Below are 25,873 nucleotides of genomic sequence, written 5' to 3'. Positions count from 1 at the left end.
ATGGCACTGTAAACCGGACAGACGTGGGGTTTGAGTCCCCTGTACCTGCTTCCACTGGCCCCAGAGCGTCTTAACTATAAAAAGAACAGGTTCGTCTCCGATCCTTTCTGCGGCAGGTAATGGCACGGCGGCTGTTGGTGTGTGCTTTCACTAACTCCCAAATCAGTGACTAAGCCAAACCAGTCAACCGCACACCCCAGTGGTTTCATTTTTCGTTTCTTTTTTTTTTCATTTTTCATATGTGTGTATGCATGTGTGCATGTATGTGGACGTGTGTAAGTGCATGCTCGTATATGTACATGTAGGGTCCTGAGGCGGAGTCATCCTCAGTCATTCTTCCACTTTATTGATTAATTTTGAGGGAGGGTCTGTCGGTCAAACCCACAGGTAATGAGGAGTCTCTAGAGCCAGCTTTCTTTGGGGACCCCCACCCTCCCGAGGCTAGAGTTACAGATGATTGCCACAGCCATCCTGCATGTAAGTGGGTTCTCGGGACCCAAACTATGGCCATGCAGCAAATGCTCAGCCACTGAGCCATTGACCAGGTTCCCAGTTTTCTTTTTACAAAATTATAGACGTGATCTACCAGGTTAGCAATCCTGCCTGGGCTGTCTTAGGTTGCCGTAAACTGTCAACGAAGAGAAAAAAAACCGCAAAGGTGGACGGCTGTAAGCTACAACCCGGGTGGTCGTTTGTCAGAGTCTGGGGGTTGGTTTCTGTCAGGCAGAGCTGGAACCTTTGCTCTCTGAAGAGCACTCGGCCCACCGGGAAACAGATGAGAATCTTCTCTCCCTCCCTTTGCTTTACAGAGCTGGGATGAGCCTGGCCAGAGCAGGATTGACCCCAGGCTGTGGGGGAAGCAGCTAAGGAAGCCTGGGTCAGGGTCCTTCCACGAGAGCATGACTAGGTAAAGCTTGCCCACCACAGCCAGGACAGCTGCAGGGAGAAACCGTTGACCATTGTGGAATGAGAAGGGGCAGCCATTGCGGCCAAGCAAGAAGGGAGTTCTGACAGGCCATCAGCCGAGCGGCAGTTATAAGACAAAGACATTCCTATTAAAATTAAGAACAGAATAACAATGTCTATTATGTCAACATAATTTAACACTGGTTTGGGATGGTAGTTAAAATAATGACTGAAAAATGAAGCTATTGGAAATGAATAGGCAGACTGGATACTTTTTGAGGCTAATGGATGGCAGATGGATGTGACCTCAGGGCAAGTTACTGAGACACTTGAATTAAAGCATTTAATAAAATGTGACTGGATCTAGGATAAATAAATAAAAAGTGGTAGTTTTTCTTAAAACCAGCAATAACTTGCTAGAGAATATAATGGAAAAAAAGTGTAATTTACAATAAGACAACAACTCCCCTTAAAACATTAAATATACAAGAATAACCTTAATTAAAATGTAAGGGTAGGAGCTACAGGCGGAGCTCCGTGGGAGGTTCTTCCGAGCCACTGGACCTGAGCTCCAGCCTGCACACAAAAAGCCAAAGTCAGAGAAAATGTCAGAAAGTAAATATATTGTGTGAAGATAAACTATTGAAAAAGCTGTTACTTCCCCGGGGCCAATGAGAGGGCACAACAGATAAAGGCGTTTGCCACCGACCCTGATGACCTCAGTTCAATTCCTGGGACCCCATGGTAGAAGGAGAGAACCAAGTTCTACAAGTTGCCTCTGACCTACATACACACACACACACACACACACACACACACGCACGCACGCACGCACGCACGCACGCACGCACGCACGCACGCACGCACACACACACAGATATACACATACACAGATACACACAGACAGACATACACATGCAGACACAGAGAGAGAGACAGAGAGAGAGAGAGACAGAGGGGGGAGAGTAGATGCAAAAAAAAAAAAAAAAAAGTTTTGAGTTCCTAAGTTGAGAGGGAATTTTGACCAAATTGTAAAACTCATATAAAGAACCAGTGACAATCAGATGCCTCCGAAGGACAATTCTAGCACGGCGTTGGCATCGGGAGGTGTCGTTGTTGATAACCGATTTGGTTCCATCCTTGAAGTGTTTGGACTGGAAACAGACAGGGGCTCATAATGGTGCAGCTGATAAGGAAGGCATCATAAAGCTGGGCCGGGTGGGGGCGGGGGAGGGCACAGACGTAGAGCTAAAAATCATGATTTAAAAGAATGTGCTTTCACTTTCAGTACCCCCAGATTTCACACGCATTTAAGAAGTTCTAAAATGATCACCTATAGAGCTAGAGAGACGGCTCCGTGGCCAAGTGGGTATTGCTCTTGCAGAGGACCCGAGTGGGGTTCCCAGCACCCACATGAGGGCTCACAGCCTCTTGCAACCTCAGATCCAGCGCCCTCTTCCAGCCTTCGTGGGCACCAGGCATGCAAGTGATGCAGAGACATGCATGTGTGCGAAACACCCATGCACATAAAAATAAACAAGACATTTTAAAACTCAACTGTAAACAATAACTAGAAAATGTGTCGTGTATATTTCGTTTTGGCTTCAGTGGGCACAATCTACTATGGAATTCAGGGGTTCACCTCACGAGTGAAATAAAAATGATCAAAATAATTGTCTTTTTTTTTTGCCTTCTTTATAGATATTCGAATACCACTGATGTGGAAAGACTCTGACCACTTCAGTAATAAAGAATGTACGTATGTTTTTCACTTTGTAATCGGGAGTGTTTCCTTTAGTGCGCAGGACACAGATTTATGATCTCCGAGGACAAAACTCTGTAGTGCTGAGATACAGTGATGCCATTTGACAATAGGCCGGTGTTGGTGAACTGTTGTTCTCTGATTTGGGGTCTGCGTATCAGTTCCCTGGTGGCACATGCCAAGTACACTTTCCCATCGTTGATGGGAACCTGAGTGATGGGCTCAAGGTGGAGAGATAGGGAGAAAGGTAGACACACACACACACACACACACACACACACACACACACACACACACACACACACACCAGCCACACATTAAAAAACGGCCTGGAGTAAGTCAGCAAAGGTGGTATTACTGTTTTGTTCTCCGACGAAGGCCTGGGAGGTCTCTGCTTTGTTTTGTGAGGTTATTTAACAGGATGTAATGAAAAGTTTTCAGCTTGGTATGATCTTTTTTTTTTTCTTCACTGTTTTATTGGCTGTATGCAGTCTTCACAAATCTCTGTGTTGCATGGATCACGGACATTAACCTCAAACGTGTCCTAGCTGTGTGAGGCAAAGCCTGAGTGACCTGACAGTCCCTTATCTGCCTTTGTCTCGTGTGATGGCTTTGTTCTTCATATTCTAAAAGCTGAATGGGATCGGGCATAATTAGTTTTATATGAGGAATTTAAATCAGGTTAGTGTTTGTTTTTCAATTAGGACATAAAATTTACTTCCCCAAGGAAGGCGTGTGGGAATTGAGTCAATCCTCCTGATTACTAGGGAGAATAAACTTTTCCTAAAGAGCTACGTTCTCTCAATAATGAGGATTCAGCCCTTTAATCACCTAGTGTTTTTAAGAATGTCACCAAACTGAAAGGCCCAACAGTGCTGTTTTTTGCATCCCTCTGTCTGTTTTATTCCTGCTTTTTGTATTCCCTTGTCTTTTTTGATTGCACTGCCTACTTTTGGTTGTTTGAGGTTTGGGGGTGGTTTCTTCCCTTTTAGTTTGGTAGAATTTGGCTGATATTAATGTGCCTGCTCTTAAAAAAAAAATCACTTTTTTTCTTAAGATTTGGACATCAAATAACAGAGGGACTCGTTATGTGTGGTGTCTCATTTCCTGACAGGGAGTAGTAGAGTTGGTTAGTGATCAGATCTGACTCTGGGGATCTCTTTGGGATGCTGAGGGGTCTGATGTTTGTTTTTGGCGCTCCTTGGTTTGGGGTTGGTTTGAGTTGGGGTTGAGGGGCCGTTGCATACACAGGAAGCAGCGGCTTGAGCTATGGCGGGTCCGTGCTCAGTGTGTGAGTCGAGTGTCTCACACGGGTGTGATTTGTCCCACTGGTGATGGCTTCTTCCGTTGTCTCTCTCTAGGCACACAGCGCTATGCCCTCTTTTGTTTATTCCGGATGGGAGCTGAAGTGTTTGATACCGACATGGTGATTGTGGATCAGACAGTCACAGATATATGTTTTGAAAACGTCACCATATTGTAAGTGTCTTCAATCTTTCAGGAGTGAAATCTGAAGTTCTGCTTCTTTGTCTTATCTGTAAAGAAGGGCCGAGGGCTGATTACTACTGTCTTTGCTTGCTGATGGCCTACATCCTCATGGGCCTTGGATCCGTTTCAAAGCATTAACAGCTTTAAATGTTTAAAAGATAGACTTTTGGGGGGGGATTCAGAATAAAAGAGAAATCATGTAATTAATACAAACAGCAAATAGTTGACTTGTTGGCTATGATAAACTTTTTATAAATATTTGTATTTCTATCACTAACAAGCTGTGAGGTTAATGGCATCTCCCTTTATATTTAATGTATAGTGAATTTGAATTTGGGCATAAAGCTGATTTTTTTTTTAACTTCACAGGAAATTTAGTGCCGAAAGTAATAAAGTGATAGAGCAAGTTTACTTATGAGTTGTTCTCTAAGTTCTTATCATGGTGTTGGGGTGCTCTTTCTCTTACAGTGGACTTCTCGTGCATTCAAATAATGAAGGACAGCCTGGCTGTCTTGGGGGCTGTTTTATTGTCCTGCTCTGTGCAGGCTCATTGTATGATGGTCATCATACAGAGAGACAGAAACAGCTCCTTGGGTAGCCGTGGAGATCATGTTTAACCACCATGAATTTTTCCTGGCCTCTCTTTCAAAGACTTCGCTGGCCTCCCTCCTCCTTGTGGGATTTGTTTCTTGGGAGCCTTCAGGATGCCATTTCCGTATCGAGTGGCCGTAGCTGCCGAAACTGCTCACGTGGAATCGGTAGCCCATCCTTTGCCGTGACCATTGACACTTGAGACTTCAGAGGCCTGCTTTGCCGGTCACGTAACACTGACAGGACCATGACAGATAGCATCTGTGGCTTCTGTGCGAGTGTCCTGGAGTAATTGTATAGGACAAAGCAACATGTCACCCTGGGCTATTAGCAGCAGCACGGGCCGTTTTACAAGTTGTGTCTAAGCCAAAGGAATTTAGTTATGTCCCACCTCAGGAACAGTCCCAAGCCATTGTATAATTTAGGCTCCAGTGTATTTCCTTCATTATCTCTATATCTTTATTTCTATTTTCAGATGTTGCTAATGACATTTTGTTTCTTGCCAAAATTATCCCACTCACTCACTAATTGGCCCCTTTCTTCACATCACTCTGCCATTGTTTGTCTTTTACCACAAAGACAAAAGTTAGATGGACTCCCCTCCCCCACTGCAGGAAGAACAATACAAATGACTTGGAAGACAACATATGATTTATTGGAGGGTTTTTTTGTATAAATATTTTAAATTGGCCTAAAAATAGCTGCTGACAAATGTTCTAAATGTTAAAAAATGTGCTTTTTGTTATGATGCTTGTTTTTAATAAGTCTTCAATATTTATGAATCTCTGGTTTTCTTCTAAATATTGACATTTGTTACTCATTACCAGGAATACTGTATGTTTAGAAGTTGCCAAGTAAGAAAACTATAAAAATATCTGGAAGTTGGTCCTTGGCTCTCTCCAAACTGTAGATTGGGCCATTTGAATTGTAAACCCCGTGACTGACTACTTTCTGTCTTCAGGTCTTGTCTTCAGGTCCCATCTGCAGATGGATGCGGTCCTCAGTGTGTTCTGCTCTTCGGAACAACACAAATGGGTTTCTGTGCACATGGTAGCTTATTGTGCCTAAAAAGTGGGAAGCCGGTCTTTGTGCTCCCTAAACCATAGCGTTTCTATTGATTTCTCTATCTGTTGATTTCCTTTGTGTGCATGTTTGGGGGTGCGTGGGGGAGTCAGGGGACACTTGTGCAATGCAGCGGGGTGTGGAGGTCAAAGGACACTTCCCAGGGAGACCTTAGCCTTTTACCTAGTGTGAGCCAGGACCTGGTTTTTACTGGTCACTGTTGCATGTACCAAACAGGCTGGCCCGTGGGCTTCTGGGGATTCTCCTGTGTCTGCCTCCGGTCTTACCGCAGGAGTGCTGGAATTACAGACATGGGCCACCACATCTGATGTATGGGGTTGGGGACCCAAACTAAGGCCCTTATGCTTGTTAAGCAAGCACCTACCCACTGAACCATCTCCCTGGCCAAACTGGAGAATTTCTGAATTGGGTTTCAGTCAATGCCTGTCGGGTCCCTTCTGCTTGGAGGCACGGTACTTCCTGAAGACCCAGCCTTCATTCATCAAGGCAGTGCCTGCCCTCTGGGAGCCTATGCTTTCAAGTACACCCCTTAATCTTGGCTCTTGTGGTCCTTTGTGGTCCTTTCCCTCGCTGTAACCAATCAGTGAGATGTTGATAGCTGTTGGCGACAGTGAGGCAGTGGATTGACTGTCTGGGTAGGAAGACAAATGGGAATTTGAGGTCCCATGGATTCTGTTCAGGAGGGATAGTTCTTTCAGGAAATTACAGATATAATATAAATTCTTTAAAAATTTTGACGGTAAAGGACTGTGAAGGAGAAAACAGCAGGATCGGAGTGCTTTACTCTTTGTATTTTTTAAGTATTATGCCTGTGTATGTTGGCTCAACTGGAGTAAAGGACTCGCTCGTTTGCGTGTGTTGTGTGTGTGCCGTGAATGTGTGTGGGAGTGTTTATGCACATATGTGCATAAGTGTCTGGAGGCCAGAGGACAACTTTGGGCCCTGTCTACTGTGTTTTTAAGACAGTCTCTTGCTGGCCTAGAGCTCACTGATTAGGTTAGGCTGCCTGACCAAGAGACCACGGGGATCTTCCTGATTCCACCTCCCTAGCTCCTGCCACTGTGTTTGGCTTTATTTTTTTTTTTTTTTTTTTTTTTTTAAAAAATGGGTTCTAGGGAGTGAACTCAGGTACTCATGGTTGCTTGGCAAGCATTTCACCAAAAAAAAAAAATCATTCCCCAAGTCTCCAAGACTCTGGTTTAGGAGCTAACAGCCCTAAAAGTTACAGTGACCCTCTAAAGCTGTTCAGAAACTAAATAAACGTGGAAACTGTGTCTCCTCACGTATGTCTTAAATGCCGATGTTTGAATGTTGTTAAAAACGTCTAAGGCATTGCAGTTTTATCTTCTCCTGAATTCGACTCCCAGCATTCTGACGGCTCTCGTTCTCAGCCACGACGCCGGACCAGACTTCCGGATAAAGGTGGAGGTGTACAGCTGTGGTGCGGAGGACTCCAACTTCACCAACACCCCCAGAAAGCTGGCTAAAAAGTTGAAGACGTCCATCAGTAAAGCCGCCGGCAGGAAGATAAGCGCGGCCCTTCAGGAAGAGAACCCAGAGGCGTGCCTGCTCGTCAGCTCCGTTGCGTAAGCTTCCTAATGTAGCATGTGCGGTCTTTTCAGAGTATCGCCTTTAGACGTGTGTTTGGTTTTCAACGGTGCAGCATCCTGAAACGGAAGGAAACCACGCTCGCGTGGTATTGACCCAGCTGAGATGCCCTTAGCCCCTTCCTTTGAAGGATGGAAGTCAGGTGACCTGCTCTGTAGTTGTTTGGAATTCCACATCTACCAGAAAGACGAAGTGTTTTTCTCAAAGGGGGCCTGTATGTGTCAAGTAGCTGCTTCCTGAAGGTCTGCTAAGTGGATTTCTATATGTGTGCCATTTTTTTAAAATGTTTTATCCCTTTAACAAACCAATACAATATTATTATCACAATTAACGATTTTAAAAGTAAGTCCTTATGTAACCTCATAGTCTGTACTCAAATTGTACAGTCCTGAAGAAGTCCCTTTGAGGTGTGTTGGTTCAAATCAGGAGCAAATGAAGTCAGTAATGACACATTTGAGTGAGTCTAAATTTTAGGCTTATTTTAGTCAGTTACAATTCCATCCACTGGTTTTACTTGGCCTTATTTATGGAGGAGACCAGTTCTTGTAGGGTGCCTGTATTTGTAATCTAGCTGACTAGCTCATTGTATCTCTGTGTTCTTGTTAAAACATTTCCCTGCCTCCCGTGTTTCCTGCCCCCTTGTGATAGATCCGAGGGACTGGTTGGATCAGGTTCTCCTTAGGGCTCTGATGCTTTCTCTCTTTAGATGAACTTTGATTGTGTTTTCCCATCAGGAGGCCCCGCCCCATGTGTGAGTTCAGGAGTTTCCAGCCCGATGTGTCCACTATAAAGCTGGCTGCCTGTCCTCTAGTCGATGCTTTTAGCGGCCGTTGACCATGGCTCATGGTTTTGTTGGAGATTATAATGCCATGGCTCCCTACACATGGTCTGCATTTCTTCTTTTGAATGACTTCTTCGAGAGTTTCATACATGTGTTTGATCGCACTGGTCCTCTGTCCTCTTCTCCAGCTCTCCCCAGATCCATCCCCCACTTCCTACCCACCCAACTTTGTGTGTCCGCCCCTTCCCCAGACCCTTCAGGAGCGATCCCTGCTGCCTCAGTGTTCTTGGCTGTGTGGATCATGGTTGGTTTACCAGGGAATACAGCCTTAGAGAATGCTGTCCTCTTTGCCCGCAGCTAACAATCTCCAGTGGCTCCATGGCTAGTGGTGAGCTGTGTGTCCCACTTCGCTCTCCATGCTGGGATTTGGTCTGGCTTGGGCTTACACAGTGGTTGTGCACCCTGTCACAACCATTGTGAGTCCATACGAGCGGCTGCCCTGCTGGGCCCCTGAGGTTTCCTCGTGGTCATCTGCCACCTCTGGCTCTTAGATGCTTTTCACCCTGTCTTCCACAATGGTCCCTGAGCCTTGGGAGGGGGGAGATACAGTGTCGATGGCCGGCACTCCTGCAGAGAAGGAGGTGTATGCCTTCACCAGCTCTCCGGCTGCCAGGGCAAGCAAGTCAGTGGAGAGGGAAGAGAAGAACAAGAGGACTCTTAGACTTCAGCAAGTTCTAGATCTAGTGTGGGCTGGTCACAAGCATGTGTTATTGGAGCTCTCAAGTTTTTGCACATTGGTGTTTTCTCGTGTCGTGTCATAGTTCACATTCTCCGTCCTCTGTCACGGGAGGCCTTCAGAACGACCCATGCATCCTTTCATGGAGCTGAGCTTGGGAGGTGTCCTTGCTGCATGCCGCAGCTGGCTGTTCCTTGTTCATTGTGTTGTTTCCTGCTGAGCCTGGAATCAGCATTTCTGCCCAGAGCCCTGACTTCCCTGGTGTGATTTCTTTAAACATTGTGTTTTTCTCCACAGTTTTGTGTCTGTGTTTCATTGGGAAAGCGTTGACTCGGCCACATTCCTGGAATTTTTTTTTTTGTGTGTGTGTGTGGCTAGTAGAGCTGGCTCTTCAGCATGTCCAGAAGGGTCTCTAATTACAGACATAAGATATTCTAAGTGTTGATCCTGGAAGCCTCAGTCATCAAGATGTGGCTAAGAATTCTTCCCATGCCAGATGTCCTGATGGCTTTCCACTGCATTGTTTTGATGTCTTTTGTTTGTTTGTTTTGTTTTTGTTTTTTCAAGACAGGTAGCCCTGGCTGTCCTGGAACTTGCTCTGCAGACCAGGCTGGCCTGGAACGCTGAGATCCACCTGCCTCTGCCTCCTGAGTGCTGGGATTAAAGGCGTGTGCCACCGCCATCCCCTAGCTTTTTTTTGATGGTTTTGATAGAGGCTGGAACTAAGAACTGTGCTGTAAGCCGTGACTGACTGCACAAGTGCCTAATGGGTAACACTGTTAACACTAGGGATTTGCAGTATAATATTAGGTATATTTTTGATTAGAGTTCATTCAGATTTACCAAAATGCCACATATAAGTCATTGAATTGCTTTTATGATCCATGAATAAATGCATCTTAATTTGAGGTCTGAAAAACAGTCCCAAAAAAATGCTCTCTAACACAGATGTTAAAACAGAGGTAGGGGGCCTTTGTTTTTCTTCCTTGAGATATGTGTTTACATCAGGATCCTGTTGGGGGTTTGCTGGACTAGGATTTAACTCCATCATAAGGTATTTGTATTCATTACTTTTCTGTTGCTGTGCTAATACACTGTGACTGAGGTGATTTGTAGAAGGAAGAGTTTATTTGGGCTTATGGTTCCATGGAGTTAGAGTTCATGATGGCAGAGCAAAGGCAGGCAGGCAGGATCAGGAAGCTGAGAGCTTACATCTTAAAGTGCAAGCCCAAAGCAAAGAAAGTGTACTGGGAACTGCGCAAGGCTTTGAAACCTCAAAGCTCACCCCTGGTGACGTGACATGCTTCAACAAAGCCACACATCCTGAGCCTCCTCAAACAGACACACCAACTGAGGACAAATCATTCAAATGCCGGAGACTGTGGGGGACATCTCATTCAGACCGCCACAGTAGTAGAAGCATTTCTTATTTATAGAGATTACGTTGATTCCACTTTCAGATCAGGATACCTTGGAATGGAAAGAGACCATGGCGGTAATTACCTTGTTCAGTGGTTGCATGTCCAAAGAGCAACGCTGCCTAAGAACTGGCAGGACCACAAGGGTCTTCCAGCTGCACCTGCATGCTGCATTTTTCCTGGGCCCTTGTCTCCTCCTCTGGAAGGCAGAGGTGCTTAGCCCCGCCCCTTGTTTGGGGGGTTTCAGACATCCTGAAATTAAGTGACAATAATGAACAGAATTCTAAACACTTGAAAACTGCCATTTGATAATGAGTAACTTAATTTTTTATTCTATCACTTATTGACCCAAGGCAGATTAATATACCCTTTGCCCTGCCCCACACAAAGAGAAAAATGATAATAATGCAATAATGTCTAATTCTATAGTATCATTATGAAATTCAATAAGCTAATTCTTGGACTTTGTACATGGTAGGTATTTAATAACTGTACCTTTACGTTATTGTTACTGTTTTTTTTCCCCAGGGTTTTGTTTTTTGTTTTTGTTTTTTTCTGAGTTCTTGCAGAAGCACTACAGTTAGAACCTTGACACGGGACCACACAGTGTAGATGTGCTTTCATGTTCAGCACCCTTTATAATTTTGTAGAAGATAAAAATGTAGATGAGGCTGGACCCTCTGTTAGGCCTGTATTTCTCTGTGAAGCATGGCGGTTTTCCTCGTGGTCTCCTGTTTGTCAAATTGCTGCTCAGAGGGACAAGTGTCTTCCTCTTGATTCTTCTAGTCACATTTGGCTCCACGATTTGCACCTGAATTCAAATACTAATTTTTTTATAGACATGTTTCAGGAAAGTTTGATTATTTTATACCACTAAAAATCTGTCAACAGATGTGATAATACCACTGATTGCATTTTACCCAGCCATGTTCTCTGAGTTCCAGCATTTTCTTGGCCTTCAGGTTTGAACAAAGAGTATGCTGGCTCACACACAGCCTACAACTCCTCTAAACATTCACTTTGGTACTTGGTAGGAGTTTGTGAATAGCATTGGTATTCAGAGAGCATAACAGAATATATTTTTGCTTTTCTAATACAGATCAAGTTCAGTGTTGAGACTCCCACTGCAGGGCTTATTTAGTCTTTAACCAAAATGAGTGCATATAAAATAGTATGTATCTAGGAGATGGTATGTGACCAAATATAGCTATTTTTTTTCTTGACAAGAATGCATTTTTTTCTGACAGCCATCTAAGTAGTCTTTATTTTTCATATTACTTGAACCCTCCCCCAATATTATAGCAATCAGCCTACTTGATAGAAAAAAATGTAGCTGATTAAACTTTTGGGAACTCAGTATTAGGGTTGGCGCAAAGGAATGAGTGTAATGTTTTAGAAACAAAATGTTATCCTGACTAGAATGCTTTAAAAGTGAAGTCATTGTTGGTTTGGAAGATGCCCATGTAATTAGTCATGGGCTAAAAATGAAGCGACTTCAAATACCATCATAAAATGGTATTGTTGGGCTTCAAGAAGACAGTGAACATTTTTGGTAATTTTTAGTATGTTCCCTGATGTGACTCATTTTCTCTTTTTATCTGTGGGATTTAGGCTTGATGAAATCTCCTTAGCTAGATTTTGCCAGTTCCTCTAACAGCTGAATTAACTGTTTTATGCTTCTCGGTGACCAGGACAGTGTTCTTTGTTGTTGAAGCACACTCAAAACAAAAATTCCACCAAAACCTGTAGTATCATTTGTGATATTTTAATTGACTAAAAGACAAACTAAATTTAAAAAAAAAAAACAAGCTACTCAGGGGAAGAGATGGCTTCCTAGTTAAGAGCAGTGGTGCTCATTAGGGCCAACACTTGTCTGTGACACCAGTTCCACGTCATCTTCTGGCCGCTGAGGGTGCCGCACACACATGGTGCACAGATGTACCTGCAGGCAAAACACACACATATAAACTAAAGAGAAATACCCCCAAGAAGGCACCGTGCCGCCTCTTAAATCAGAATGCAGGTATAAACCAGTGCTCCTAACCCATCCCCAGCATGAAGGGGGCCTTTGCGGTTTGAAACAATGCTGTTAAAAGGTTGATGGTGGGAAAGCAAAGATGATTTCTAAATTTCACTGAGGAATCACTCAGCGTCCACATAGAGCAGGCCTCGGAAAGGACCACGTAGCAGCTAAGTCCTGAGGGCCCTTGGGCTTCAGAGCTTGCCAGTCACTCTGGATTCTTGCATGTGGTCACTGTGTTTTTGTTTTCTTTAAAAAGAGCCCTTTAATTTTAAGCTAGCTGTCAATGAGACATAAAGACAGCCTGGCATAGTGGGACACCCCCCCCCCCCCCCGTCCTTAGCTGCCAACGAGTCAGTTACATTCTCTGAACTCCATGCGCTTCATTTGCAAAGGTGAATCAAAAGTATCTCTACCCTGCTCATCCCGAGCCCAGAGATGCTGTCTCCCGGGGCCTTCAAGGAAAGGAAGTGGTCACAGTTCTGCCTGCCGTTCCTCCCAAGTAGGCATAGCCCTGAGATCTCTGCCAGCCGTTGGTGTGCAGAGGTGGTTTTCAGCTGCCACCACTTAACCACCCCAACCATGTCATCGGGAAAGTGGCAGGAGCTTCAGGACTAGAATCTAGAGAATGTTGTCGTGTGCACCTGCTCCGGAGAGGATGCTGTGTGCGTCTGCGCGGATGTCTTCCTCCCGGGCTCTTGAGCTCCCCCCTGTGCTGTGTTCACGCTTCTGCTTAGGCTGCACCCCCCAGCCTTCCTCCGAAGTCGCTCGGTAGTTGACCAGTTATCTTCCCTGCCCACATCATCTGTTGGCTGTATTCTAGCGTACCCATTTTAGAGGGGATTATTTATTAGCGCCTTTCTTTTTCATATTGTTCTTTTTAGATGTGCCCTTCCTAGGACCTGGAGGGTAGTGTTGTATGTATTTATCTGTTAGTATTTGGGGAAGGAGATTCTTGGGTTGGGTCGTGTTTTAAAGCCTGTGCTGGTTAGTTTTGTTGTTGTTGTTTGGTTTTTGTTGTTGTTGTTGTTGTTGTTTTTCTTGTCAACTGGACACAAGCTAGGGTCATCTAAGAAGAGTGAACCCCAGTTCATCAGATTGGCTTGTAAGCAAGTCTGTGGGGTGTTTTCTTGATTAATGATTAATGTGGGAGGACCCAGCCCAATGTGGGTGGTGCCACCCCTGGGCAAGTGGCCCTGGGGTATATAAGAAAGCAGGCTGAGTGAGCCATGTGGATTAAGCCAGTAAGTAGTCCCCTTTCTGAAGCCTCTCCTTCAGTTCCTGCCTCCAGGCTCCTACCGTGATATTTTTCATGACTGACCCTAGCTGTAAGATGAAATAAACCCTTTCCTTTCCAAGTCCCCTTTGCTGTGGTGTTTGTCACGGCATCAGAGAACAACCTAACCAATACAAAGCCTAAGAAAAGAATTTAAGCCTGTCATTCAGTCTTTGTATACATTTTTGCCTAATCTACCATTGCCCCGATGCTCCAAGTGAGCATACATGCATGGGAGCTCTCGGCACCAGGGGGCAGATCTCTAGTTCCTGTGGTCTCTCGCTTTACCTCCTAAAGGATTTTGCAGAATTTGCTTTCTTCCCTAACCCGGGAGATCTCTCCATTCGCCACTCAGAGCTGATCCTTATGTTCCAAATGCTGTGGGTACTCTTGACCATCACTGAATTCGCATGCCCTCGCCCCGCCCGATCCACTGCCCACGTCACTTGCTTCTGTGTGTCTAGGGCTCATCCTCTTGAGCACTAGTTCCCACTGGACCTGTCTTCTCAGTCAGTGACTGAGACGCTCCCTTCCCAATTCCTGCCTCCCTGGGCTGTCGTTAGAAGTTTCCTGTGTCCTGCCCAGTTCACAGTCACTCAGACCCCAATAAACACACAGAGGCTTATATTAATTACGAACTGTGTGGCCATTCACTCGGGCTTATCACTGCCTGGCTCTTACACTTAAATTAACCAATAATTCTTATTTATGTTTAGCCATGTGGCGTGGTACCTTTTCTCGGTTCTGCCTTGTCACCTTGCTTCCTCTGTGTCTGGCTGGTGATTCCTGACTCAGCCTTCCTCTTCCCAGAATTCTCCTCTTCTGCTTGTCCCGCCTATACTTCCTGCCCGGCCACTGGCCAGTTAGCATTTTGTTTATCAACCAATTGGAGCAACCCATATTCACAGCATACAGAACAACATCCCACAGCACTTGGCCATCAGCTTTTTTTTTTTCATTTTATCATCTCCCAAATATATCAACATGCTGAAGGACCTCTGTAACTCTTGGTCTAAGGAATCAGTTTCCATAGTCCGCTCTCGCCTTCCTCTCCTCCCATTCTCTTGTGTCATTTAGTTGATGTTTAATCATATCTCTTCCATCCTGGCCCACGGGAAGTCCTGTGGAGATCAGCCAGGCACCCACACTCTTGTCATATCCGATGCTGGTGTAAGCCCAGCTGGCCACTGCCTGAGAAGTAGGCTTTGACCGTCTTCTTGGTTTTTCCTTTGCCTTAGTGTGTAGTTGGAAGATCTCTCCAGTCCCACCAGGCCCACACACTCCCGTGACCTGCTTATAAAATAATCACTCAGAAGCTTATAATAATTATAACTGCTTGGCCATTAGCTCAGGCTTATTACTGACTAGCTCTTACACTTTTTTTTGACACACTTAAAACTTTTATTTATAATCTAGAATGATTGCAATATATATTACAATACTATTCAGTTCTACATATCAGCCATGGGTTCCCCTATTCCCCCCGCCCCCACACCCTCCTCTTACCCCCAGCTTACCCCCCATTCCCACCTCCTCCAGGGCAAATCCTCCCCCGAGGACTGCAATCAACCTGGTAGACTCAGTCCAGGCAGGTCCAGTCCCTTCCTCCCAGACTGTAGCTCTTATACTTAAATTAACCCATAATTATCATTGGTTAGCCATGTGGCTTGGTACCTTTTCTCAGTTCTGCCTTGTCATCTTGCTTCCTCTGTGTATGGCTGGTGATTCCTGACTCAGCCTTCCTCTTCCCAGAATTCTCCTTATCTGCTTGCCCCACCTATACTTCCTGCCTGGCTACTGGCCAATCAGCTTTTTATTTATCAGCCAGTCAGAGCAACATACAGCATACAGAATGACATCCCACAGCATTAGTGACTGCCCCTTGCCTGCCTCCTTTGCTCATTGCTTGTCAACTCGGTCTTAAACGTTGTATTTGATCATCACCCTTTATTTGGTTTTCTAACTTTCATTAAATTTCATCTCGTACCTGAAATTCCCAAATGTAGATGTTTGGTGTCATCTGCCTCTAGACTCAACACCTGCCTGCCTGCCCAATAACGGGCACTTAAATTGAATTACTCCAAACTCGATTCCATATCCAGTCCTCCTCCAGTCTGCCCCGTTTCAGGTAATGATTCCCTTTTCCTAGTGGCTTGAACACAAAGCCTTGACGCGAGCTGTGTTCACGCTGACTCAGCTTGGAGAACGCGTGAGGAATGTTACCTCCTTCTGCCCTGTCCCAGTTAATGCTTCTGTTTTCACTCTCATCCCCGAGGTCTGTCCTCCACACAACAGCTACAGGGACCACTGCATTCTGGTAGAACTCACGCCGTAGCAGTGGCCTCTATCTGAAACCCACCAATCTCCAGGTGTCACCTGGAGAACAATTTGGCATCTTTACGCTGCGCTCCGGTGAGGGCTGTGTGTAGCTTCTGCCCCTCGCTGGCCCACTGGACACTGGTGTTACTGCACTTCTCCCTCACTGCTGGGAATGTCTTTCTGGATGCTATGAATGTGTTGCTCTGATGGATTGATAAATAAAATGCTGATTGGCCAGTAGCCAGGCAGGAAGTATAGTATAGGCGGGACAAGCAGAGAGGAGAATTCTGGGGAGTAGAAGGCTGAGTCAGGAGGTGCTGCCAGCAGCCGCCACCATAAGAAGCAAGATGTAAGGATAAGCCACAAGCCACGTGGCAAGGTATAGATTTATAGGAATGGGTTAATTTATGATGTAAGATCTAGCTAGCAAGAAGCCTGAGTCATTAGGCCACATAGTTTTAATTAATATAAGCCTCTGTGTGTTTACTTGGGTCCAAGCGGCTGTAGGACTGGCGGGTGAGAGAGATTTGTCCTGACCACGGGCCAGGTGGGACATAGGAAAACGTCAGCTACACCTCACTACAGTCCAGCACCTCTTGGGTGTTTGAGCCACACCTGACCTGTGCTCCCATGGCCCTCCCTACTCTGACCATGGCTCCTTGCTCCCATTCAGGTCTCTGCACAAGCTTAGCTTATGTGTGAGGAGCCTCCGTCTCTGCTCACCTGAGGTAACCTCTTTTTACCTAGTCCTCCTCCTGTGCCTCAGTTCGCCTCACCTACCTGATACAATTACGTATTTTTTTTTTTTTCAGTTTTCCCTTGCTTGCAAGAGAACACGCCTCCACCCTTCATTGCTTACTGTTGTAGCCTCGGTGACAAACTCAGACAGCTCTTCCTCATTGACAGCAATCTTTTTCCAAGAGGCAGCACATTCTGCATTCAATCATTGATAGGAAGTCTGTTTCTTTTTCTTTCACAAGGGAAAATGATATTGCTTTATCAATTTAAAACACTTATAGTTTTCAAAAGATGTACTCGCATAAAACAAATGAGCATCTGGGGAGAATGCTTCATATATTATACCTTGTTACCACACAGCTGGCATCGTATTAGCAGGCAGCTTTGTGTGCTCTTAGCTCTCTCCTTGTGACTGCGGTCTTTGGCTACTTTGATTCATTCTCCAGTCTTCTCCAGTACTTCCTTAATTTTGCAGGGGTCACGGGGGACTCACATAGATGTTAGGGGAAAGTAAGAGCTAATTAGGAAAGGCTCTGTGGAAACGTGCATAGTGTGAGTCAGTGCTAGCAGAGGGTAGCCCACATGGAGCAGAGGATAGCTCACACAGCATGAGAGGTTAGTGGCCTCAGCGGCGATGTGATTCTCAGTGACCTTGTACAAAAATGTGCAAGTCTGGCGTCCCCGCAGCTGCTCAGAATAGCTGAAATTGTGCTCATGCCTCACTCTGTTGAAAGGGTCGAGTTGAAATATGGAGATAAAGACAGGAGTTTTCCTACATGAACATTAACTGGTAGCACTGTGTGTTGGAAGTTATTCTGATCAGTCAAAGTAAGGATTATACAGTAAAAAACCAAGAGGGGCTGGGGCAAAGGCTCAGCAGTTCTGAGCACTGGCTACTCTTCCAGAGGACCTGGGTTCAACGCCTAGTACCCACATGGCTGCTCACAACCGTCTGCAGCTCTGGCTCCAGGAGATCTGATGCCCTCTTCTGGCCTCCATGGGCACCAGGCACACATATGGTACACAGACATACATGCAGGCAAAACACTCCCTGCACGTGAAACTTAAAACATAATTTTTTTCAAAAGAAATTTCGCCAGATAACGTTCTCTGGAGCATCCTTTTATTTTAGAGGAGGTGCATACGTCCCTGTATGCTTGCTGTGTGAGCATTTTATACTGTAGAGATTCCATAAAAGAATGCCTACGTGCTTGCTAACTGTGTGCATATTTTTATTATGGAGATCCCATTAAAGATTTAGTGGGAGGTAAGTTTGTAAAAACATCACCTGGCACAGTGAATGAGAATTCCCATCAGACCTCTCTTTTCCCCGGAGGTGGCCTGTGTCTGTGTGTGAACGCGTGTACCTTTAACACACTCCTCGATGTTTGGAGAGAAAAATAATAAAACCATAGAAACTCATAAAATTAAGGTTACTAGCATAGAAAATACAGTTGTTATTTGTGAACAGTTTTTTTTGGGGGGGTCCTTTTTTGGGCATTGAACTTAGGCCTCACACACACTAGGTAAATCCTTTGCCACTAAGCTACACAACCCCAGCCCCAAATTCAATGTTTATAACCATTGACTGATCAAGATACAGATTTCATCTCCACAATGTCTAAGAATTCTGGCCAGTGTACTATAGTGAGTAGTGAGACGTGACAGCCTCGGCTCCCCACACAGCGGGTAGGAAGTACAGACCTTTCAAGTCCATGACCAGAAGGCGATTGCGTTTGTCAGACAAAGCCATCAGGAAATAAAGTGGTGAAGGCAGATGCTAACAGTGTACGCTCGCTCGCACAGGGAGCAGAGGCCGGCAAGGACAATGCTCCACTTTAATTTGTATTGAGGTGTTTTTAAGAGGAGATTAAAAGAGAGAGGCTCAGAGTCGTGGAAATGGAAAGGTCAGTCAGCCACAAGGAGAGTGCCGAGTGGGTCTGGGTGCAGCTCACCTGGTCTTACCAGCTGGGACATCAACAAGTTAGGCTGTCCAAACACACTGGGAGACGGGGACCCACCTGTCCTTAGCGGTGGGCTGAGACCAACATGAAGTTCTTCATGCAGCCTTGAGTTTTCTCGGCCTCAGACCGTGAGCTCTTAGAATATTGGTGTTGAATTCTACATAGGCCCAGGCTGAGGCCTAGTTCAGTGGAAGGCTCAGAGAAGCCTGGCTAGGGTTTGGTCAAGGTGGTCTCTGTCAGAGCCTACCCTGGGAAGTCCATGTAGTTCTGGGTCTCACTACCCTTCTCTCAACTTGGCATGATTTCCCCTGCCTCATAGACTTAAACGCACCCTTCCTCTAGGGCTCATGAAGCCTAGTGTCTTCTGAGCTCTACCTGCATTTCCAGCCTCGGGGTGCCCCATGAGTACCGGCCACATGTCTGCTTCCATTTCTGCTTTGTAGCTGTTTGCCCAGCTCTCCCTGCACAGGCCACGTCTCCTCAGAGTATCAAATCATCTGCTCAGCCAGATCTGGAGTGTCTATGTGTGTGCTCCAAACACTTGTCACAGTCAGGGGTCAATACTGAGTATCTCCCTTGATCACTCTTCACCTCATTTTGGGGTCTGTCCCTCAACCTGGAGCTCATCCATTCCGTTAGCACGGCTGGCCAATGACCTCCAGGGATCCACCCATCTCTACTACCCGGTGCTGAGGGTGCAGACATGTGCCCCTTGATTTTTACATGGGTCCTCATGCTGGCAAGCTAAATCAAACACCTCCTGAGCCATCTCACCAGCCCTGAGATCTCTTTGTGACTGCCTTACGTACCACTTCCTCAGAGACACTTTCTCTGACTTACCTTCCTAGCCTGGCGCTTCTCACCCACTTTGTTCCTTTCGTAGAAAAGGCTTCATCACCACTAGAAGTTGCTGGTATTTCATATATTTGTGTTTGTTGCTATTTACTCCTTTCCCCTCCTGCCCATACCGGAATATAATGCTGGATCTTATTTACAACTGAATGCCCGTCACCTAGCACAAGACTTAGCACATTATAGGGATTATGTAAATGGGTTTCTAACAAAGGCAGACCCTTCATTGAAACATTGGTGTTACAAAAAGCTTACAGATTTTATTGCCAAAATATAAAGCCATAAAGATGCTAAATTGGTTAGTAACGTGTACGGACTCTAAATCTGTCATCCATGATACAAATTTGAGGATGGGGAGACCCTGAGATAGGTCTCACTATGGAGTCCAGGACCACAATCTTTGGGCTCTGCCTCCAAAGTGCTGGTATGATAGGGCGTGACACCATGTGTGTCTTGTGTAACTAAACTTTTTTCGTTTTTTATTATGGCAGAATGTATGTGACTTCAAGGGACTGTTTTTTAACAGTTTTTAAGAACACAGTTCAGAAGTATAAAGTATGTTTGCTTTGCTGTCCTGAACGACCCTCCCCACCACCTGTCTCTACAACTTTCTCATCTTCCTGAGCTGAAATTCTGCACCCATTCAGCACTGACCACCACTACCCCCCCCCCCTTTGCCTATTCACAGCCACTGTTCTACTTCCTAAGGATTTGACTGCTTCCGGTGCTTGGTGTGAGAGAAATTGTAGAGATTTGTCCTTCTGTGGCAGAAATACTTCACTTAACATAGTGTTTTCAGGGGTCATCCATGTTGTATGTAGGATGTGTCAGAATTCGCTTCCTTTTGAAGGGTGGATAATCCTTTGCAGTGTGTGGATAGGTGATTGGTAGATAGATTGATAGGTAGGTAGGTAGGTAGGTAGGTAGGTAGGTAGGTAGGTAGGTAGATGACATTTATCCATTTCTAGATGGAAATCGGCCAGCGGTTTGGATAGAGAACACGCAGAAGAAGGAGAAGGTGGAAACTAGAGTTTGAGCTCTCTTGGTTCTGGGACAAGAGAAGACATGTGTCTCCTGCAGTGTCTCCAGCCAAAAAGCAAGGTCCGCTAGTAGCCACTCTGCCTCTCTGAGCTAGCAGGTGTTCACCCCAGCCTTTGACTCCTGAGTCTTATTGATAGGGACTTGATAAACCTACGCATCATGGCCATGGCAGAGCCCAAGCACTGTACCAGAGCCCGAAGCTCCACCAGGCTGTGGCCTGGGAGTCTGACGGGGGCTGCTGAGGGGCCGTGGGTGGCAGACGATAATTAGAATATCAGCAGATTCTAATGTGCAGCCACAAAGCCAACAGAAAAACATCAGATGGACACTTGTTTTTTTTCAGCCTCTCAGGTCCTGTAAATAATGCCTCTGTGAACATAGTGCTCGTATGTTTATTTCCATCCTTGTCGTCCATTCTTGTGGGTATGTATTCAGAAGCAGAACTGCCGGATCACCCTGCGATGGCCTCCTTTTTCAGTTTTTGGAGGAACCACTGCCCTGTTCTCCCCAACAGCTTCTTGCTGCCTCATGCTCCCCCCTTTGCAGACTGGCAGTTCTGCAAAGTTCCAGATCCTCCTTCGCCCAGCCAGCGTCCCTTATTCCTTATGGTCTGTGCCCACCACCCCAGATTTGTTTCCACTGGTGGCCATTTTTCCTAGTGGTAGACATTCGACGGCACCTTTTTGTGGTTGGTTTACACTAGAAATGTTCAAGATGTTTCTGCTGCTGTCTGGGGCCCCTTGTGTGTTTTTAGAGAAATGTCGTCTGAGTCATTTGCCCTTTTTTTTTTAAAAAAACAACAGGTTGTTTGTTATTTTTTTTTGTTGGACATTTGAATCATTGACATCATAGATATTGCACGTAAGAATGTTTAAAGATGCCTTCTATCTCGTTCTCAGAGGCGCGAAGTACCATCTGCTAGCTCATACCACCCTGACCTTGGAAAGTGTCGGGGACTGCTTCAAGACCCATAATCTGTCTATTAACGGCGATGGTGAGTGCTCTGTGTGTTATTTATTGTGTGTATCAGGTCTGTGCATGTGGTGACGCTGACTTCTAATTTTAGCATGCTCCCCTGGAGGGGATATTGACTTTAAAAATATACACATGGACGACTCTGGTTTTTTTTTTTTTTTTTCCCCAGCTTGTCTCTCTCTTCCTCAGAGGAGAAAAATAAAGGGTTTCTGTTGCTGTTGTTTTGCTAACCCTGACTTACAGTAGAAAGAACTGAAGTATTCCATGTCCTTATCTGTGGCTCAAAGTTGATGATAGTCCACTCTGCTAGCTGACAGTCGGATGCGTCTGGACTCAAAGTTAACGATCAGGACAAGCCACCCCTTCTGTTGGTAGAAAATAGAGGCTATGAAGGAAGCAGGGTGATGTTCATTTTTAACTCCTCTCTAAATAATAATGCTAATTTCATTTTTTTTTTTCTGAAGGGAATCTCTGGGCACGTGTCTAAGAACCACAGGCAGTAGGGATGGTCTGTGAGCACACTGCCAGCTTATACCTCCGATGAGAAACACAGAGCAGTGTTGGGCAAGGAGCTCAGTGGGAGGAACCGAGTTGCACACTCGTTCATTTTCTAGGGGGAAGGGTATGAAAGTGTGCATATGGCTACCACTTCCTTCATGCGAACTGCTGTAAAGATCAGAGGCCCCAGTGCTAATGGGATGGGTGATTTCATGGTGACTTTTAAAAGTTATAGTAAAATTTACTCAAAACAGAGGGAAGGTGATGGGCCGTAAAACACATAATTGAACCATTTTAAGGAGAACCTCTCCGCACCCATTCTCACTGATACCACATCCCCTAGGAACTCTGGGTGTGGATGTCCCAACTTGGGTTGCCTTTCTCTCCCTGCTGGTCTTTCATGACTCTGCTGTCTGTATGTCCTTCCCCAGACGCTGGGATTTGGACCGTGTGTGGACGGAGGTGTTCAGCCCTCTGAGTGGCAGGTATCTGCTCCTCCTCAGGGTGCACTGCTGCACTGCTTACACCAAGTTGTCTTAACGTGGCTGCTGGCTCTGCTTTCCTGTGTCCTGAGTCACTTCCCAAAAACTGTTTTCATAGGTCCACGTGGACTCGGTCTGAATGTGAGTTTTATGAACATGGAATCCCCGCAGTATTGTCTGCCCCTAATCTATTTCTTATCCTGACTTCTTTCCATCTTCTCTGTTTTAATGCTCATTCCTGAGAAGAGGCCCGTCAGCCTTTCTCACTAGCATGCTCATATTTGTTAGAAATAACAGTAGATATTTATTTACACAGTCGATGTGACAGGCGTCGTGAACAAATCGAGTTGTGCATTCCAGTTTTCGTGGCTACTCGATTTGCGTTGTCTGATTTGAGCCTTTGTTAACTGATGCACATAATTTTTAAATTTATTTTTACACACACACACACACACACACACACACACACACACACACACACACATTACAGGCCTGCCTCTTAAACAAGGGGTAATTACTTTTATCATTCAAATTTTCCTCTCTTGGTAAAATTACACATTATGTTGTAATATCTTAGAAATTACCCTTAAATTGTAATCACCAAAGTAAACAGTAAGAGCTTGTTTTCTCTTTTCCCCAGACAGTGTAAAAACTTTAGAACAGTTAGACTCCATTCCCTTAATCAGTGAATTCTTGCTGAAGAGTATAATTCTGTTTGTTTTTAAATTTCACAGGATACTCTGGGCTTTGACCATTGACCTCGTCTTACCCCATGTTCTAAGTGTCCATGGGGCTTACTTGACTTTCATATCTTGAATTTGGGATTACTTTCTTTCTTTCTTAAGACACAGTCCTTAGAGTTTCTTTTAGGAAGTTTTTTTTTTTGGGGGGGGGGGAGGTGGCGGCTGGGATTTTGACTTCACTTTTGAAAGCCATTTTTATGGGAAGTAGTTGGCACTTTCCTTTCCTGTTCATCCTGTCCTCGTGTGCCCCTTGGTTAGAAAGGAATGATGAAGTATTTTGACAAATGTTTTCGGCACAAGGATTGGAAGTGGCCTTGAGATATGGACAGAGTGGACTGTGGGAGTGAGGCTGCCCTGAGGTGTGATCAGAGAGGCAGCTGGCATGTGCCAGGGTACCCATAGGATACACACAAAGACTCTGCCTAAGGCAGGTGGTATTTTTAAGTGGAGAAATTGGTGCTCAGATGTTGAGTGTCCTGGAGGCCCTCTTTCTTGTGAGAGGCATAGAGAAGCTGTGATTGTTATTCCTCAGTAGTCTGGAGCTGTAGACGCCTAGAAAAAAAGTAGCAGGTGATGGCAGAGTAGGTGGAGCTGGGGACCAACATCTGCATCCAAGGATGATGTAGGAAGGGATTCTGCCTTCAGCACCCCCCCACCCCCCCGAGGGTACTGCAGGAAGGGATTCTGCATCCAGCATCCCCCCTCAAGGATGCTGCAGGAAAGTATTCTGCATCCAGTGTGCCCTCTCAAGGATGCTGCAGGAAGGGATTCTGCATCCAGCATCCCCCCCCCTCAAGGATGCTGCAGAAAAGCATTCTGCATCCAGCATCCCCTCTCAAGGATGCTGCAGGAAGGAAGAGTTTTTGCTCCCTTACATGAAATCTGAGCTCATTTTATGAGATGCACATTATGAGATGTGGTGTGTTAGGTTCAAATACATTATTGATTGCACAAACTTTATGGACTTGTCTTAGAATCCAATCATTTATAATTCTGTGTCTTGAGGAATTACATTCTAACTTAAAAAATAAGCAACTTACAGATATTTACAGCATAAGCCATTCATAAATTTGAAATTCCTGTATAAAAGAAATTTATGTGTTACTCAGACGCTTGGCTGTGTAGAGTTTTTATTTTGTTTACTGCTTATTTTAGAAAAGGTGACTCCCACTTACTGCTTTGTGTCTGTACTTTGAAAATCACTGTGTGTTTTGTGTAGATGTGTGTATCCTACCAGGTCGCCTTTGCTAAGTCCTTAATAAAAACAGATTGGATTAGTCCCAGAAGGTGTGTTGTGTGGTAGTCTATAATAGGCTGATGCGTGGGGGAAGTTGTTAAAGCATTTACGTTTTAGTTGACGCTCTTTATTTAGGCTGGTTTCCCGCCTTGACTGATAACTAAACTTTGGCTACCATCTATCTTAGTATATGCTCAGTGTCCCGGTCAGTTTCTGATACCATCTTGACAGACCTAGGAAGAGAGAGATAACCTCCCTGAAGAATCGCCTCCATCAGATTGGCCTGTGAGCATGTTTGTAGCCCATTTTCTTGATTGCTCCTTGACATATCAAGGTCTGGCCCACTGTGGGCGGCACCAACCCTAGGCAGGTGGGGCGGGGCTCTATAAGAAACCTAGCTGAGCAAAAGCCAGAGAGCAAGCTGAGAAGCAGCCTCCCTCCAGGTCCCGGCCTTGTGTTCCCCTCCCCTGGCCTCCCTCAATGATGGACTGTCACCTGGAAGTGTACACTGAAATGAGCCTTTCCTCTCTGAATTGCTTTTGGTCACGGTGTTTATCACAGCAGCAGAAAGCAAACCAGGACACTAAGTAACTGTACGTTTACCCAAACCAGTATTTTTTTCAGTGTTCCTAAGGCTCTGAGTAAATCATAATTGGAGCCAACAGCCAGCTATCAGGATGCAGTGAACATTCTAAAATCCTTTTCCAGGTGGGACAGCCTGAGTGAGGTGAGGGCATGTACCGGATGTTTGTTTACACCCGATGCACAGAATAAATTGTCCAGCGCTTTCCTTCCATATGGGGAGGAGGAATAGATGCCTACTGCTGCACTGCATCCTACGTCGAAGGAATGCCATGGTGTGCTCCCTTTTCTTCTTTTTTGAAAGAACTTTAAAAAATAATCTCAAACTTAGAAGAAACTTTCAAGTTCATGGCCAAGATCTTCCCCCAACACAAACACATGACTCCAAGTTGCTTCCAGCATGCTTCACAAACCCCAAGAATCTTAACATGTATTGAGTACTGTTGAGCCATTTGGCTGCCTACCACCACCACCACCACCACCACCACCCCTGCGCCGCCCCCAGCACCTGTCTCAGCAAGTGAGGCCCTTCCTAATGTGCAGACTCCATGCTTCTTGCCCTGCTCCGGTGACGTTCTGTTAAAAGGATGCAGCGCCTCGGCACCAGTTCCTAAGTCTCCCTCCCGACTCTCACAGCCTTGGCATTTTTAGAGCGATCCGCTGGTTATTAAGTAGGCGGCCCTTGTTTGTGTTTGCAGGATGTTGGCTCCTTCTGTGACTTGAGTATCTCCTCCTGGCCTTGCTTTCTGCCTGTAGGAGGCGGGTGCCTTTCC

The 25,873-nt window shown here is 45.4% G+C and overlaps 1 protein-coding gene across 2 annotated transcripts in view; it reads left to right on the top strand.

The window, feature by feature from the left end:
- Rtkn2 (rhotekin 2) overlaps window positions 1–25,873 on the top strand; it is a 63,612-nt gene that overhangs the window by 20,935 nt on the left and 16,804 nt on the right. For both annotated transcript variants that reach the window (XM_076557055.1, XM_015990663.3), the window contains exons 4-7: window positions 2,608–2,661; window positions 4,030–4,147; window positions 7,222–7,416; window positions 21,483–21,577. In XM_076557055.1, the coding sequence (XP_076413170.1) occupies window positions 2,608–2,661; window positions 4,030–4,147; window positions 7,222–7,416; window positions 21,483–21,577 (462 nt within the window). The remainder of the gene's footprint in view (window positions 1–2,607; window positions 2,662–4,029; window positions 4,148–7,221; window positions 7,417–21,482; window positions 21,578–25,873) is intronic.

The sequence above is a fragment of the Peromyscus maniculatus genome, chromosome 21 (assembly GCF_049852395.1).
Source record: "Peromyscus maniculatus bairdii isolate BWxNUB_F1_BW_parent chromosome 21, HU_Pman_BW_mat_3.1, whole genome shotgun sequence".
Taxonomy (NCBI): Eukaryota; Metazoa; Chordata; class Mammalia; order Rodentia; family Cricetidae; genus Peromyscus; species Peromyscus maniculatus.
Note: the sequence above shows the minus strand (reverse complement) of the source record. Positions and strands in the feature narration are given on the sequence as shown.